Source organism: Parasteatoda tepidariorum, chromosome 4 (assembly GCF_043381705.1).
Source record: "Parasteatoda tepidariorum isolate YZ-2023 chromosome 4, CAS_Ptep_4.0, whole genome shotgun sequence".
Lineage (NCBI taxonomy): Eukaryota > Metazoa > Arthropoda > Arachnida > Araneae > Theridiidae > Parasteatoda > Parasteatoda tepidariorum.
The window spans coordinates 6457721-6477074 of record NC_092207.1 but is presented as its reverse complement, the minus strand read 5'-3'; the positions used below and the strand labels follow the sequence as shown (position 1 = coordinate 6477074).

General features: G+C 30.9%; 1 protein-coding gene across 4 annotated transcripts; it reads left to right on the top strand.

Moving 5' to 3' along the window:
- Positions 1–1901: 1901 nt before the first annotated feature.
- On the top strand, positions 1902–12708 carry LOC107450371 (FAD synthase). Of its 4 annotated transcripts, none has more exons than XM_016066141.3 (4): positions 1902–2042; positions 3548–4593; positions 6914–7177; positions 10039–12708. In XM_016066141.3, the coding sequence occupies exons 2-4, from the start codon at positions 3563–3565 to the stop codon at positions 10193–10195; spliced, it is 1452 nt and encodes a 483-aa protein (XP_015921627.2). In that variant the 5' UTR covers positions 1902–2042; positions 3548–3562; the 3' UTR covers positions 10196–12708. The 4 variants fall into 4 exon arrangements, with proteins under 4 accessions (XP_015921627.2, XP_015921630.2, XP_015921628.2 ...); XM_016066144.3 differs by having other exon boundaries at positions 1904–2037; XM_016066142.3 differs by having other exon boundaries at positions 2001–2087.
- Positions 12709–19354: the final 6646 nt, after the last annotated feature.

Genomic DNA, 19354 nt, shown 5'->3' with positions numbered 1-19354 from the left:
TCTGTTATCTCTTATCTCTATGTTCTTTCTTTGCTAAAACCGATCTTTAAACGAGATTGGTTTATGATGGAGTTGCCGCGAATTGAATTTGTCAAAAAAATAACCCCAATTCGAAATTCGTGCAATAATAATTAGCGATCAAAATGGACTACAGGTGGCTCCAAACAGAACTCTCTATCTATAGCAACACTTCGCTTGCTTTGACCATTAGCGTGTGAATAGTCATGGAAGAAGGAAGGAAACTATAAGTTAGGAAACTATATAGAACTCATAACTGCATTAAATCTAGTTTTTAAAGAAAACAGGGAAATTTTAGAAAATATTTTTGTCAATTAAATCAGAAAAAATGTAATTCATTCCCATACAACTGAGGAGATGGGAGGGTCAAGACATGGAACCGCGAACTGGTCGTTTGCCGATGATTTGAGTACTGCAATCGCGAATATCAATATATATATTGCTTAGTCAAAATTTGACGTCCCGCAGTGGACATATCGTTACGACATGGTTCCCAGCAGATCACCGAAGTCAAGCATCACTGGCTACGGTCAGTGTGCGGGTGGGTGATCACTTGGAGCAGTCTGCGTAGGGACCGAGGGTGTGCGGAATTGGCCCTCGTTAGCCTGTTCTACCGTAAAGTGCTCGACTGCACGTGCAGGTCGTCGGGCTACCGAAGCGGGGTGCTATCCCCTCTTCAGAGGATCAAAATTGTGATGGCATGTCTTCGGATCATCCTCAGGGATGCTTCCCAGACCGTCGCTAATAGCCCATTGTGCGACGTAAATGAACAACAATCAAAATTTGACGTCGACTCTTTCAGATAAAAAAAAAATTCCTCCGCATTTGACCAAAAATTTGATGGGCGAGTTTTTCGGAGAAAATTATTTTGCACCGCTCTGGTTCTCATTCGAATGTGATTTTGCTTCCATGCGTAAAGATCGCAAACAGAGAGAATAATCTTTTACTCTGGCTCTCTTCTCCTTTATCGGGTCCCGCAGTGGACTGATCATTAAGACACGGTTCCCAGCAGATTACCGAAGTCAAGCATCACGGGCTGCGGTCAGTGTGCGGGTGGGTGACCCACTTAGATCAGTCTGCGTAGGGACCAAGGGTGTGCGGTATTGGTCCTCGATAAACTGTGCTACCGTAAAGTGCTCGACTTCGCGCGCAGGTCGTTGGGGTACCGAGGCGGGGGTGCCATCCCCTCTGCAGAGGATCAAAATTGTGATGGCATGTCTTCGGATCACCCTCAGGGATGCTTCCCAGACCGTCGCTAATAGCCCATTGTGCGATGTAAATGAACAACAATCAAAATTTGACGTCGACTCTTTCAGATAAAAAAAAAATTCCTCCGCATTTGACCAAAAATTTGATGGGCGAGTTTTTCGGAGAAAATTATTTTGCACCGCTCTGGTTCTCATTCGAATGTGATTTTGTTTCCATGCGTAAAGATTGCAAACAGAGAGAATAATCTTTTACTCTGGCTCTCTTCTCCTTTATCGGGTCCGGCAGTGGACTGATCATTAAGACACGGTTCCCAGCAGATCACCGAAGTCAAGCATCACTGGCTGCGGTCAGTGTGCGGGTGGGTGACCCACTTAGATCAGTCTGCGTAGGGACCAAGGGTGTGCGGTATTGGTCCTCGATAAACTGTGCTACCGTAAAGTGCTCGACTTCGCGCGCAGGTCGTTGGGCTACCGAGGCGGGGGTGCCATCCCCTCTGCAGAGGATCAAAATTGTGATGGCATGTCTTCGGATCATCCTCAGGGATGTTTCCCAGACCGTCGTCAATAGCCCATTGTGGAGCTCTAGTGCGACGTAAATGAACTACAACAACAACAACAAATCTCCTTTATCGGCTGTCACAGATGCGTGAATCATATATAGTGAGAATAGTTTCTATAAAAAATGACAAGCTAAGCTGCTGGCTCTTTAAAGACAGAAATAAGTTTCTTTAAACTTTCCAATACCCGGGCAGAAGTAGGTCACCGACAAGTGAACGAATTTCAAAACAAACAATTGATTGCAATCTGAAAAGTAAGGCAAGTGATACAGCTGCTAATTTCAACAACTTCTAAGTTTATTCTGTATATATTAATTAATCCCTCATCGGATTCTTTAAAACTATTCAAACGAATTTGAGAAAGCACTTATTTATAATTTTTTTTAAGCTAGAGTTTGTCATCTTTGTATGGAATTATGTCTAGTATAGTTTAGTTAATATCAGTGGAAAAAATAATAATATATCTTAGTAATAAATTTTATCAAATTGTTACTCATCTTTAGTGCTATGTTGTTAGTTATTTTATTGTTAGTCATCTCCCCATTTATAATTAAAATGTACACCGATTTTTTATAGTTTCAGATTTCATTCTTCCTAACAGAACAACTTAGTATTTTTTTTTCAAATTTTACAATTTCATTTTAATGTATTGGAAGGTGTGAAATAGAAATTATGTATTAATGGCCCTGTTTAAACCATCATCTAAAAACGTTTCAATAAATCTTATTGTAATTCTATAATTTTAGTTTATCAGAAGTTTTTTTGTAAAAGGTTTCTAGTTTGTTTTATTGTCTGGTAATTTTCTTATATTCGCAAGTGAATAAGCAAACTTGATGTAGTATTTTCTTAATAAAAGGGTTCATATTAATGCAACTTATAAAAAGGAAAGAATAAACACAAATTTTGCCTTAAAATGAATATTATTTCTTAAAGCTTTGATTATGCTGTATCAAAATATTTTAATTTTGAATTGGGATCAAACAAGGTTAAAGGGGCAAGAATAATATGCAGAGCTAATTGATTTCTGAAAAAGACAATTTTTATAATTTTCTTGAAATAATTCCTTTCCTTAATTTTTCTCTCATCATAGATCTTATTTAGATTTATAACCAAAAAAAAATTTAAAAATTGTTTTTTTAGCTTTTTGCGACAAACCTCTCTAGCAATAATAATAAATGTACATGCTACTAATTTTAAGTATCTAAAGTGTTGTAGTTTGTTTTTAAGTTAAGTCTGCAATATATTTTTTATTCTACTATTATGAGTGAAACATTCAAATCATGTAAATACCCTAGACCTCAATAACTCTTAAAATTAGGTTTTATGATATGCAGTTGAATTCACAAGTCTGCAAAGGCTCCAGTTTTGCTATAGGAAGTTGAGTCTAGTAGTTTTTGTTGTTTTAGTTAAAATAGAATAAAATAAGCTGAATTATAATTTTGAATACTGATACAACAATTTGTAAATGCAATTTGTATTTAGCAATTATTACAAAATATTAGAATTGAGCAACAATTTGTATTTAGCAATTTATTCAATGTGTATAATACTTTACATAAATAAATTTTAAAAAAATAACTTTAATCTGAGGTAAATAATGGATTAGTGATTGGATACAAACCTATTACAGGTTTTAAAAAAAATCATTACTGGTCAATAAAGGTCCTTTCCATGGAACCCTAGGGTTCCACAGAGCACCTTTTGGGAACTGCTGATATATGTTATTATTAGAGTTACTTTAACTCTTTGTTTTCTTTTCTCTAGGATATTTGCTGTGAAATGGCTAGATCAACTGCATCCATCATAATTATTGGTGATGAGATTCTTAAAGGGCAAACAAGAGATACAAACTCCCACTTTCTTTGCAGAGAGCTGTATAAGTGCGGGGTTTACGTTTCTCGCATTACTGTCCTCCGTGATGATGTTGACACTGTTGCCAAAGAAGTGCGTTCTAATTCTAAATTATTCGATTACGTGCTGACGGCTGGTGGTATCGGCCCAACTCACGACGATGTCACTTACGAAGGAGTTGCCAAAGCTTTTGATGAAAATTTAATTTTAAACAAGGAGCTTCAAAATATCTTTTCACGGTTGTGTCTCAGACTCGATTTAGATGAATCCGCTACACTCAAAATGTCTCACGTCCCAGTGTCTGCCGAGATCCATCACAGTGACCATTCTTTTATTCCCATTGTTTCTGTACAGAATGTATTTATTTTTCCCGGTATACCGTCCTACTTGGAATTAGCTTTCAGCAATTTAAAAGCGATTTTTAAAAAAACGTCTAAACCTTTTTACAATGTTTGCTTGTTTGTGAACAGCAATGAATTTAACATTACTTCTTGCCTGAATGCAACCGTCAAAGAGTTTGACTCTTCACAAGTGAGGTTCGGCTCCTACCCCGACATCGAGAACGATTACTATCAGGTCAAATTAGTTCTGGAGGCAGATTCAAAAGAAGCTCTTGTGGAAGCGGAAGCTTTTCTGAGAAGTCATCTTCCCCAGAACTCAGTGGTGGGACCCAATCCGCCCTGCTCCAAAGAAGCTCTCTCCACACTCTTTGCAAGCAAAATATTGCCACTAAAAAAAAGTTTGGAAATACTTGAAAAGTGCTTTGAAACATATTCAGTTGAAAATACTTGTTTAAGTTTTAATGGTGGTAAAGACTGCACAGTTCTTTTGCATCTCACCTTTTTATTTCTCCAGAAGAAAGGTCTCCTCTCTGGTCATAAGAAATTAAAAGTATTCCTTGTAAAAAGCGGGCAATCATTTCAAGAAATTGAAAACTTTATAGAGTTATGTGTTGACAGGTAAGAGGCTCTTACTTGAGGCTTGTTAATTTTAAACTCTTCCAATGCTTTATAAATTATTTCTTTAATCAATTATTTTATTAAAATAAAGGGGATTAAGGTTATTTTACTTAAAACAGAAACAAATATTTCTATTAAATGTAGCAAAATGTGATTTGTTGAGCTATGGCTATTTAAGTTCCCAAACTTTTTAATCAAAATTTTATTGCAATCGATTCCTGCCTTGTTCTACGTAAGGTAAAAATAAATCGAACTTTTATCTAATTCCTTGACTGCTTTGTAGTCTTATATGTAATAAATATCATTAGTGACATTTAAATAAAAATCAGGTGCATGAAAAACAGTAAATGATTTCCTAAAATAAAATATTAACTAATTGTTCCAGAGCCTCATGTATTCATTTAATGTTGCATTTTTTAAAAATAAGAGCTACTTATTTAAAAAATTAAATCCAATAAAAAGTTTATTAATATTCCCCCCTCTAAAGAAAGAGATACTTATAAAAATTTAACGAGTTAATAATCCTAGCAAAATATATATTTGTAATAGTAATCAGAATTAAACCTATAACCACAGAAAATTTTACCAGTGTGTAATTATTATTTAAATGGTGTATTAATTTTCTTAAAAATGGAATATGAATAAAAAGGCAGTGTGTTTAAGGGATGGGTGGCTTATTTTTACTTTGAGGGTGCATTTAAGGGCAGGCAGAGTGGACTGTCCTTCTAAAAATGCTTAGAGAGAACACTGCTATTACCACTGAGTTGAGAAAAATCCTAACAAAGTAAACATTTGGAATTAAACCTATAAACACAGAAAATTTTACCAGTGTGTCATTATTATGTAATAACTAAATTTGATCATGAATTTTTGAATTACCCTTTTATGCTATGTTATGTATATATTTCACAAAGTTATTATCAATCATCATCAAAATAACAGAAAAAGTTGAAGCTTTTGAATTAAAGGCAAGTTAAAAGACGATCTCTGTGCATAAATTTTCTTCCAAAATGGATTGAATGATAAATAACTTAAATGCTTTTTTTTTAAACATTTTTAACTGAAAATTATAAAAAAAATAAACATTAAGGGGGCATCTTTTTTTTTTAAAAAAAAAAGGTATTTATTAAAATTTATTATATATTAAGACTTAAAATTACTAAAAAATTCAGCAATATAAAAAATTTTAATACCTCTGAGGCCAAATCTCAAGTTAATTTTAGCTACATAACTGCACAACATAAGGAAAAAATTGACTTAAATGTAGGAATGAAATTAAATAATTAACATTAACTAAATAAAAAGGTAATGTTCTTAAGGGATGGTGGCTTATTTTTACAAAAAGGGCAAATTTATATGGATCAAGGGGCAGGTGGGCTGCCCTTCAAAAAACGCTTGTGGAGAACACTGATTAATACATTAATTTTCCACCGCTAGAAAAAGTTTTTTCTGAAATGATGGGAATTCAGCCGTGGAAAGCATGCATAACTGCTGTCATCAGGTCTCTTTTTATAAAGTGATAATTTGTAATTTTTTAAAAAAAATCCCTAATTATACTTTATTTGTTTTAAAATTATAATATATTACAGGGCTGACTATAAGTAACGTTTCACAGCTTTCCCCCAAGGGCGCCGGCAGCGGGGTTCAAGGGGGTGCACTTGCATCCCCCTGACTTTTTTTAAAAAAACAATTAAAGAGGTACAGAAAAACAATTTTGTTATATAATTTTTTTATTAAAAATATTTTTATTCAAAAATAAATAATTAAGTAATTATTGATACATAAAAATTAAAAAATTGTTTAATCAAGCAAGAATTGTAATCGTCTTGTTAGCTGTCCAAATCTGTTTATGACTTTTTCAATGAATTCTGAGTCATCTTTGATTCTCTTCTTATGCACACTGAGCATGCACAAACTAATCAATCTTTCGTGAGACATTGTAGACCGATTCTATGTTTTGATGCTTTGCATTGTACTGAAAAAGCGTTCCATAATGCATGTAGTAGCTGGAAGAGTTAGGCCAATTTTGATTGCCTCCGTTACACCTGGATAAAATGGTGTGGCCTGAATAACTAAATAAATTTATTCAAGGGATTCATAAGAATTTTCTCTAGTGAAACAAATGAAAAAAAATTAACATAATTGAAAGCATATGTAATAACAAAACAAAACAAATTTTTTTTGGGGGGGGGGTAGGGAGTTAGTTTGTTGAAGGGTTGCACCCCTTTTGAATTATTATGCTGGCGCCCTTTTTTTTCCCCCTTGTAAAGCAGATATTATTGATGAAATTCTTCTTCTGATTGATTTCTCTCCATTTAAGGTATGACCTTGAAGTCATGACTTACGAACATCCCATAAAAGAAGCCCTCTCCAACCTGAAGAAAGATCACCCTGAAATAGAAGCTATACTGATGGGTTCCCGTCTGACTGATCCTCACTGTTCTCAACTTCTTCCCTTTCAGAAAACAGATGATGACTGGCCACAGTTTATGCGTGTTAATCCTCTATCCCACTGGTCTTACTCTGAAGTGTGGGAATTCTTAAAAGAACTTCAGGTCCCTTATTGCAGCCTCTATGACAGAGGGTGAGTTTTCTATTTCTTGTAAGTCATTCATGAGTGGCCACTCTCTTTGAAAACAGGGAATTATCAGGGAAATTCATAGTTTGTAAATTCTTGGGGTTTTAGCAATTAATAATAATTACATACAGTTTATCTTATAGTGTGTTTTATATTTTACTTATGAGGCGCTATAACTTATTTTTCTATGACTAATCATTAGCTTATTGAGGTGCACAACTTTTGTGAGCGAAGAGCCACTTACACAGCAAGTTGATTAATGAAGAGCCTGTTTTCAGCATTTGTGATAATTCTTGTGTAAATATTAGTGAACTAAGCGGTAGATTTTTTTTTTAATCGAAAAAATTAGCAGAAAATTAAATACTTTTAATTATTCAAAAATATAAAAAGTGATATTTTTTGTAACAAAATTTTTCTCTTTTTATCAATAATTGTTTTTATCAAAAATATATGTATGCAAAAATAGTGGGAAGAAAATATAAATTTTAATAAAATAAAATAAAAAGCTAATGCTCACAGAATGAAGGTCTAAAAAGAATACATAAATTTTTAATGAGTAATATAAATAATAATTACTAATAATGTACATAATAATTACTATAATTAAATATTTTAATTGAAGAAAATTTATAGGGTTTAAGCAAAAATTAAAACAAAACCATTATTGTACAAAATAAGATGCGGTATTTATTTTTAGATTATATTTCAGAGACATTATTTCTGTTTCTTGAATTTTTTGGTCCTATAAATTTTAAATAAAAAACATTTCTTTTTTGAAAAATCACCAAAGTTACAAAACATTTAAAACAATGAGCAGTTTAAAAATTCATGTTTTCCTCCAGTTTTTGAATTTTTCAGTTTGCAATAACATTTTATTAAGATGTACAAATGCATGACGTTAACTTGTCGACAAAAAACGACTGAAAAATAATTTATATTTAGAATGAAATATACATAAGTGAATTGTATGAAAAAGTGATTATTTGAATGCATGATTGGAAAATCGCGTGTTATAGTAACATCATAGTTAAAATAACGGGGTAGCCAAAATACGAATGACGAAACATTAAACATCGCAAAATTGCAAATATATAGATAAATGGCTCAAATTTACCATAAAATCAGAAAGAATAAAGCACGTCAATAAGTAATTATTTAAATGTGTGATTTAAAATTCGTAAGTTGTTATATAAATGAGAATTTTTAAAGCGACTTGGGAATGCACCGTAAAAACTGCCCTAAAAATTATTGAATAATAACTTGGGCTAAAGGTTAAATTGGCAAAAACAAAGCATGTAAAAAAGTGATTGTTTGAATGTGCTAGTTTAAACCTGCTTGTCATAATAATATTGTAGTAAAAACAATAACAAGAAAAAAGCTTAGCAATAACTGACTTTAAATTTTTTTTTATTTAGACTTATAATGAAATTATCACAAATAAAGCACGCTAAAAAGTGGTAAATTAAATGCATGATTGATAACTCACGAGTCGTAATAAATGTATTGGGATTCTGGAAATTGCTAGTTACAGGGTATCTGCCCCCTGGAAAGTCATATGTGTAAGAAAAAACATCATTTCTAGAGCGAATTATCTTTTAAACTTCTGTGATTTCACAATTTTTTCATTTCATCAATTGTAGCAGAAGCAAGACAGTCATTGTTGAATTCTTTTTATTTCGAAATGAGAACAAAAAAATCCAGAGTATTATTAATTAATAAAAATAGCTTTTTAAATTTATTGTTCTGTTTTTGTTGGGAGAAAATAGTAACTTCGTTAAGTCATGAAAAGTTCTTGGAATTAGTCATGGAAAGTCATGAAATACATACTTTGACAACATTGTTGTCATATGTACAGTGTGCAAAAAAAAATTTTATCTAATGATTGAATCTTCACGTCCTATGACTCATTCTTAATGGTTCGAGAGGATGACCTCAAATATGCTAATTAATTTGTGCAGGCGCTATTTTAAGTTACAAAACCAGACACAAAAACATACTTTCGCAGAATAAATAAACCTTTTTTCCCGATGAATTCGGATTTCTGATCCTCGAAATATAAGGAGTAGCCGCAACCTGGGGAATATGGTTGCCATAGTTTGGGCAGGTGAGTTTTCCAAGGTTTGGACCCCTTAATGTTTGTTTTACTTTTTGTGTATTTCGCCATATTTCGAGAAATATTAAAGAGAGTTAAAAAAAATTTGCTCACAATTAAAAAATTCGTTTATCTATGCATATGTTATACCGATCTTGCTCAAATTTTATGTTTCGCTCTATAAAATTACAGTCTTTAAAATGATGTAAAAAAAATTTTGTACCTTACAATTCAAATTTTTTTTTTATCATTCTTCAATAAAATAATTAAATTTATTTTTTTGCAGGGAATTATCTTAGCATAAATAAATTATATAATAGCATGCAAAAATTTTTGCTTTAAAACTTCTGGAGATATGGCTAAATACACAAAAAGTAAAATTAACGGGTTAAAACTTTGCATCACTCTCCTGACAACCATATTCCCCAGATTGTGGCTACCCCTGTATTTTGGTGGTCAGAAATCTGTATGTTAAAAAAGGTATGTTTATTCAGAGAAAGTATGTTTTTGTGCCTTTTTTCGTAACTTAAAATATCGTCTGCACTAATTAATAAGCATATTTGAGGTCACTCTCTCGAATCATAAAAATTAAGTCCTTGAACATGAAGATCCGATGATTAGATCAAAAGTTATTCAGGTTGGCCCGTTTTTTTTCCTTCTTTTTTTCACAAATGTTTTAAGTTAATAACTTTTCTAAAAAGTAGAAATATTCCTCCGAAACGTTTTTGTATATGTTTTGCATACGTTAAGTGTTAATGTTACTTTTATTACCTAGATACACTTCTTTGGGCTGCCAGCACAACACACTTCCCAATGAAGAACTGTTAAGTGTGACAAAGAGTGGAACATCCTATTATATGCCTGCTTACATGCTGAAAGACCCTCAACAGGAAAGAAAAGGTCGAAGCTCGAAGAAAACACTAACCCAATAATACAATTATTTACTATAGTACTTGAATCTCTATTATAGCAATTGAAATTTATGGTTGCTAATTGTTTAAATGCAACTGAAACTTGAATTTTTTTTTTAAAAATGTAGCAACTTAAACTAATCTATTTGAAACAGTATTGCAATTTGAAGCATATATTGCATATTCAATGATCAAAAAGATTGATATCAGTTACTTTCCATTATTGATAATTTGAAGCATCCTCGTTGCAGAACCAGCTTGGAGTTTCGTGTATGGATTCTTCGTAAATTTCTTTTCAAAGGGTTCATTAATCAATTTCTTTCTCTTTAGTGATGTGTTATAAGAGGTAGTTTATTTTGCAGTTAAGACGAATGGTATTGAAATCACATTCTTTTTATTTTATATTTACTTAGATTTAACAGTTCTCTGGGCATAAGATGAATTTTGTCAAAATTGGCTGTATGCCTAAGCTATATGCTTAGAACAGAGATTTAAAATTTTGAAGGAAGTCAATCGAAAGATTACATCAATACCAAAAATTGCTTAAAATATTCTGAATCTTAAAATTAAATTCATGGTTTTATTATAGAGAAAGGGGAATTGGCACCAATCACACGCCATCAATTCTCATGAAAGAAAATTTCAAAACTAAGAAAAAGTGCTGAATGACTTTATAAAAATTATGCATAATAAAAGATATCATTTGAGAAAAATCAAATGTATCTTTACCCTTTTATGTATTATATTAATACTTGCACTTTATCGACATAAAACTACATTAATGTCAATTATTCTATTGGCTTCATAATTATATTATATGGCATATTTTTCTCAAGGTAAATCCAGAATTGAAAGCAAATATTTGCTCTTATTTTGTGGCTTTAAAATATAACATATGTTTTAGTTTAATCCACAAGTGATGTTATATCAAGAGCAGACTGTAGTTCTTTTTCGATACACTTGCATACACAGGGAAAACCTGTGAAATAAAAGGAATTTTGTTTTTTATATTTTGTTTTTGATAGTTTATTTTTGTCTTTTAAAAAATAGTGACCACTCAAATCAAAGTCTATGGGATATTTCAGCTATACTGAATTTTATTTACTATAGCATTATTTAAGTTTGTTCAGCTGTTCTTTTTTTTTTCTCCAAATTTTTCCAGCTATTATAACTAATGAATATAGTTAGCTGAATAGAGCTCACACAAGAGCACAGTAATTGTTGTTTCCTCTTAGTATATTGTGTATAATATGTATAGAGAAAACACAGGGTGTTTGTTTTTTCTTTCAGATTTGAGTGGTAACTCTAATACATTGATTTTCTAGTGTTTAAATCTTACCTCAGTCTACTGATTTCACAGAAAGAGTTTGTTTTTTCATGTTCAGGGTTAGCTTTGTAATGTTCTGAAAAACATTTGTTGTGAAGTTTTCACGAATGTACCTACCAAAATTATTCTGTTACCTTCAAAGTACTTTAGAGAATTACATTTTTTCAGTAATAGAAATTTATACTTATAAGCACGGGTATGTTTAAGAGTTTCGGAAACCTTATAAAAACATTTTCACTGCATTTTTTTAATTCAGTACTAATTTTATAATTGTCATTGAACTGCCCACCTAAGTTTTAGGTTTACGACTACTAATGTTCAACTCCGTAGTCTTGTAATTTTGAACTGAATCTAGAAGACTAGGGAACTCCTGGATCAAGTATTGGGAGAAATTTGCGTTATATGCAAAGGAAAACCACAAAGACCTCACATGGTTAGCCTGACGGCAAGGGAAATCTAACACATGAGGATATTTTACGTCAGCACTGTGGTCAATGGAAGCGGGGTATGGAGTTCGTATTGACCAGCCATTGCTGGGATTTGAACCTGGTTCACCTTATTGGAAGCCACCACGGCTCCAGTACTAGTTTTGGGAAAACTCCATGCTAATAAATTTTTTTTACTTTAACTGACTGGATATTTTCTGAGAGACATTTTTGGTTGTAAAGACTGCCTTCTTCATGCGGGACAGTAAATTTGAATTGATTAAGGTAGCCCTGAGTCACTGAACAATTTACTACTCTCTGAAAATCAAAGTATTACTTCTGTTTATAGAACCAAAATGAAGTATCTTTCAAAAGAGTTTTTTTTTTTTTCATTTGAAAAAGTTGCAGTTCAAGAATTATATATCCAAAGTTTTAAGCTATTAAATAATACAGATATCCTTCTCAGACTTAAGATTATGAGGCTACAATAATATATATATTTTCCTTAATAGTTTTTGATAAACACCTCTGGATAATAAGGAACAGTTTTATATAAAAATTTTTGTCTCTGGATAAATTATGGCTGTTCATATAAAGCTTCTTCCAATGTTTGCAGAATAATTAGAGAATTCTAAAAAATGGTGGACTGTGCAAGCCTTATTCAGGTGATGTTGCATAAAAATATATTGTTTTATTATTATAGTAAAAATTCTATGAAAGGTTTTGTTCTATTAAAAATGTATTTTTGTTGTCCTGAAATATTAAAAAATAATCAGAAACTTTTTAAGTTTTTATTAATTTCTTAGAAAAGGATTTTCTTTTATCTTTGCTTATATAATTTGTTATTTTAAATATTGAACTGTACAGTATTGATACTGTAAGTGCTGTAGTGTTTATATCAATAACAAATAATTTAGGCCATTTGATTATTGTTCTCTTACTTTTCTGGTCCTAACGATTCTAAAGTGAAGCGAATATGTATTTTATATTTTTGTTTTATAATACAGTCGGACTTCTATTTAACGAACTTCCATTTAACAAATTTTTTTCGAAGAACCAAGAACATTTTGGAAATTTCTTTGTAAAATGACTTCCAAATTGCGAAGTGAATTTTCTATTTAACGAAATTTCCATTGATACCCACTTTTCCAAAATATTTCTTAACATTTTAAGCTTGTTAACGCATTTTATGAGGGAAATGGCCTTGAATTAATTTTTGAAGCCTCTGCTTTATGAAATGTATTACTGTTTTCACTAAAAATTATCTTAAAGAACGCAGTAAATTCTCTTTCTGTTAGCATTTCAAACGAGAAACTCAGCTCTAATTTACGGATTTTATCTGTAACAGTTTAACTTAAGAACGCAGGTGGTAATGTATGTTTAAAATTACTTTTATAATAAATGCAACTATAATTTTATACATAAATTTAGTCTTTTTTTTAGTTGAAAATGTATATAGCATGATAGTGTAACACTAGATAATGTTTTGCTCTATTTTTGCTTTCCATGCAGATTTCTTTTATGGTTAAGATTTATAAAATAAATAGTAGATACTAGTTTACACGATAAAGGTGCATCAATTGCTATTTTAATTATGTTAGTGTTTATAAATTAAAAACCTGTTTTGTGTTGCTCGAGTATTTTAAAAGGTGATTTTTTATTTAACGAATTTTCCATATAACGAACTTATTATCGGAATTTAGTGATTTCGTTAAATAGAGGTCCAACTGTATATAGGAAACAAATCTCAATTTAAATCCAAATACAGTGCACTATCGATTAACCATGGATGAATTACTCTCTGTCTGGCTGACAATAAAACAGTGCTGCATAATATGAGCTAAGTGCAGCAATAAATAAATTTTGCTTTGAAGAAAGAAACTTTTGTTTCACACTATTTTATCCAAGTTATATTCTGTCCAACAATATTTTATATGTTTAAGATTCAGATCAATAATAATTTGCGCTTGTAAGATTCCGTCCAACAATATTCTACGCTCATGAAAATTTATCTTGTATTATTTTGACAAATTATATCTAATGGTCTCCTTTTATTTAGTTATTTTTTATTTACCTTTTAAGAAAGGCCGAGTGCAAATAAAGAGGTGCATTGACACCCAGGGATGGCGATTGCATGTAGCTCCAGGTAAGGAGGGCGCTGAGCAAAACCCAGTTTTAATGTTCTGTAAATTATTTATTTCCTCTATTTTTTTAAATATTGTTTGCTTTAAAATTATATGTAGTCCGTGGATCGAGATTCAGACAGAAAGTAAAGGTTTATTAACAAAAAGCAAACAAACACATACAAATTTAAAAAGAACGCCATCTGGCGGTATAAAAAGAAAAAGACTTCGTAGCTATCCTTNTTTAGTATATTTATGAGGAAATTTTTTAAACCTAGCTTGATGCAAAATCTTAATAGTATGTTGAAGTTGCCAGAAAAAAAGCATTTCATTTGAAAATTGCCTACTCCTCTATTCACATCACGTTGCAAAAACGAAACATTAAATTGTATTTTACACATTTAAGTTGTATATTACACAATTTTTTTTCTAGTCATATTTAACACATTTATTTCAAAGATTAATTTTTAATGTATATTATTGTAGATTAGCATCGCAAAAGAAATTGCAAAACTATTGTAAATGATTCTTGATGTAGGGAGTGAATGACGGGTGAAATTAGGAAGGAAAAAAAGACGGTATATAATGAATCTGTGAGATAATGAAACCATGTGGTCGATAGGTAATTTCAATGACAAGGTCTTTTCGTTAACAGGCTATTTCAGCTGCAAAAATTTTCTGTCGATAAAAAGAATACTTATATAATATTCCCCCACAATGAGTAAAACGCATTTATACAGTTTAAAATCTTGTCAAAAAAAAAGAGAAAGAAAAGGTACAAACTTTTACAATGATAACTATGGTTTACGAAGAATTTAATCCGAAAAACACAAATTTTTTAGATAGTAAAATTACTTCTTGTTTTATCAGAAATTTATATATTCCCGATGCTTAGATATTTATTTTTTTCAAGCTCAATTGATTTTTTTTTCACATGCAAGTAATCGTTAATTTTGTTACTATTGACATATTAATAAAATTTTCTTACATAAAATTTCAATATTTATATATTTTCTCTTTGAAAAAGTATCGATACAGGGAAAAACAATCTAAGTTGCATGAGTGGCTATTACGAAGGTTGGTGAGCGAAGTGTGCAAGGGACGAAACTTCCTAGTATTATAAAAATGTTGGTGGGAAAATGCATGTGGGGAAAAATTGATGATAAAAAATTTTGTTCTAACTCTCTTCCTCATGTCTTTGTCAGCTATGCTGCTGAAGAGGGAAGTTTCTGACAGTTCTTGTGAAATTTAAATGAAATATTGTTTGAAACGAAAGTCTTGTTCTCGCATTTCCAGTTTATTTTATTTCTTATTTAATTAATTATTTATAATGTTTTGGTGTTTAATATATATTTTATCCTATATGTTCCCTAAACATTTATAAGTTCTTTTATTTTATAAAATAAACTTCGTTAATGTAAAAAAAAAGAAAAAACTCACAATGACTCCACATCCTCGTTAAGCGATGCAATCGAAATATAAAAAATGGTTCCAAAGCAGAGGATGGGAGGAAACCTGTCTAATTGGTTTTTATGATCTAAAACATTTGGGGGGGAAATCGTAATTTATTACGATATAACAAATAAATTGACTTTTGTGTTTATAATTGAGGAGAGTTATCCATATGCATCTGATTTTATTCTCATTAATGTTTTATTAAAACAAGTTTAGCAAACTTGTTTTTTTACTCAAATATTAAAATGTTTTTCTTTTAGATTTGCCAGAGAATAAAAATTTATTTAAATAAATAAAATTTGCAGTGAGAGTATGTATTTTAAAGGCGAGCACTAAGGAAAGTCCTTTAAAAAGTGTAATCGGAAATGGAAATGTTTTTAAATATCATGTTTGATATGTGTTCTGAAAAAGAAATGTGAATTTTTGTTACCAAAACGAAACGAACGTGGAATTTTGAATGTTGATAGAATTTTTTGTGAACTTTTGCCCTTGTGCTTTTTGCTATGCATGAAAATTTTTTTCTCATTTGTAGTCTACTGAACAAACTTGATATTTTAAATATATATGAATTTTTTATTTCATTTTTTCTGCATTTTAGTTTTGGGCCTCCTGGCTTGTTCAGGCCGAAAATAATCAAAATTTTGATTGGCAATAAATCGTGCTAATAGTGGTCAGTAAGCGTTTGAAAATTGTGTTTTCATCGTGTACAGAAAATCAGTCAAAAATTTCAGCAATTATACTAGTAAAAAATTGGTCAAATTTTAATTGCAATATTTTTCTTTTCTTTTTTGTAGAGTAAGAGTTATTTATTCTTACGTTTAAATTTCAAGTTTGACTTTTTGTTAATTTTCTTTTAAACAAAATGTGTCTAATTTAAATCCTGCGAATAAAAAATGAATTAATTCATCATTTATTAACTACTATTATTATTCTTATTAAATTATACTATTATTATTTAATTATAATAATAGTATAATTTGATAGTATTAGATTAGAATTTAATAATTAATACTATCATTAAATTCACTATTCATAGAAAAAACACATTTTGTGAAGAGCAAACACTAACACGCTTGCAACGTTACGCATGTGCTTCTTTTTGGTAAGGTGAGTAGCACTTTAAATATTGTAGGAATCTACAATCGCCTCGGTAAATACCTAAACATCAAGTTTGCATTCCTATTGTTCTTCGAAATCTCTAATAGTAGTAGCGAAACTAAGACTCAGTTCGAATAAGCATATTCCTGTCCTTGTTAAGGTTGCTGAACAGAAAGTTTAATTAAGCAATTGAAGTGAATTGAGTGCAATTAAAGTGAACATTAAGAAATTACTTTTCCATCATAAGAAACCTAGAATTTTTTTTTCCTACATATGCAGATGTAATAATTAGGTCTATGATTATTTTCATTTCTGTGAGAATTCGACTGAAGTCTATGTTTTTGTTAAAATTTATGCAAAAATGTTTAAAATTTTTACAGCAATAAATTTAGCTTTCCCCTCCTTGAAATAGTGTCTAAATTTTCATTGTAATATATTTTTATTACTTTTAATTCCAAAAATATATTTTATTAATTTGATTTGATATTAAAAACAATTTGATTGCTAACGTCACACTATATTAACTGTTGACCACGGTCCGGATATAATGCTTGGTAATTTTCTGAAGACAATCCTTACCTATCCCGAAAATAAGTGTCGAGCTATTACGATTTAGATATGGAAAAGTAGATTTCGATACATCAACCGTTTAAACACTTCTCAACTAACCTATTAATTAATTTAAAAAGCGAACTTCTTTTAGTCCAATTGGAACAATACACAGCCATAAAGAATTTTACTTTAGTATAAAAATTAAATAATTGCATTTTTCTAATTGATAATAGAAATATTTAGATTAAATCTCTAAAATAGTTTCAGAATTACGCATGACACTATCAACGAAATGACCCTGTCGACGAAATGACTTTCGAAGAAATGGCCTGCCGACGAAGTGATTGTCGATGAAATGAACCAGACCCATATTTTATATGTTTAAGATTCAGATCAATAATAATTTGCGCTTGTAAGATTCCGTCCAACAATATTCTACGCTCATGAAAATTTATCTTGTATTATTTTGACAAATTATATCTAATGGTCTCCTTTTATTTAGTTATTTACCTTTTAAGAAAGGCCGAGTGCAAATAAAGAGGTGCATTAACACCCAGGGATGGCGATTGCCTGTAGCTCCAGGTAAGGAGGGCGCTGAGCAAAACCCAGTTTTAGTGTTCTGTAAATTATTTATTTCCTCCATTTTTTTAAATATTGTTTGCTTTAAAATTATATTTATAAATTATTTTTTTATTAATTGTCTATTCTAAGGTTAATTTTTTATGGTTTACGTACTCGAATTAAAAGTTTTTACTAAAGATGGGAAGTGGAGCAGATAAACCGCTTTTCTGTAGAGCTTTATGGCTCAGGAAGTAGCCATCTAACAAACAAGCCAATATTCTCGCTAGAGAAAAACAGGGGAAGGAGTGAGCTTGGAGAATGACCATGAGCTCAAATTTGTGTCAATCGAGCCTCTGTGTCAAACATACTCATAAGAGGACGCCTTGCAGCAAAAGAAAATTTTAATCACTTATTCTGCTTTGTTACTAAATTAAAATTTAGAAGAAAGAAAAAGTGAGTTCAGACAAACCTAGAGAAAGCCATGGAAGTTTCAAATACTGAAAAGAAAATTTTTAAGTATACAGATGAAAATAAATTACGAGATGATAACTTAGGATGATGCAATGGAGAAATTTTCTTCTAATAATTTGTTTGCATTTTAATAAATAGAAATATTTTTTTCAGTATAAACTTCATGATTTACTCTTGGTTTGCCTGAACTTACCTTTTTTTCCTCTTAAATTAGTAATGGAGCAGAAACAGGAGTTAACGACGAAAATTTTCTTCTTAACATAATGTAAATTTACTGATATAAATCTTAATATTTCATGTTGAATATACTTCTATTTCGTCTCATAATATAATTTAAATGTTTCATCTAAACCAGGTGGGACAACATTTTACATACTTCGTTATTTATTTAAAGATTTTCCGGGAAACTGAAGTAAGACTATTTTCTTCCTAAAAATATTTGCTAATAGCAGACTCTGGGAGAAATATAGTTTGTCTACGGCTAGAACTTCCCTCACCATCAAGTCTGAGGGGATATAACATTAAACAATTCTGATTCTTTCTTATCCGAATCAGATATGATCCAAGAGTCTGTCATCACGAAATATAAATCTTTCGAAATAACCCAGTTAATATAAATCTGCAATACGTTTGTTAGCGCCTTGCCTTGTTACTGATGGTGCTCTTAAAATACATTTTTGCTCCTATTTTTAATAAATACAGTCCTGGTCGTCGTGAAAAATGGTGGTAATTCGGTTGCTTTGTGTCGAGCTTTTCTTTTGTGTGTATAAAACAACTTTTATTCTGTCGTTTAAGAACTTTTATAAGAAACCGACTCGTTACCTCAAAAAGAAAGGCAGCCCCCCCCCCAAAAAAAAATGCATTAAGTCAAAGAAAATTAAAGGAATAGTATAAATAATTAAAACTATCCTAACTTCATAAAAAAAAATTAATATTCTTCCATAATGCATACCTACCAAGTCTCCTGAATTTTACGGCTATATATTCTCAAATTCTTGTATTTTATGACCGTATATTCTCAAATTCAGGGATGACATTCTTCCGCGGATTCCCGCTTTTTTTTCAGATTTTTCCCGCTAAAATTTTATTTTGCACAAGTTAAAATATTTTATGAGGAATTTAATTTTCCGCGGAGCGAAATTATTGAAATCTTCTCATAAAGTATGAA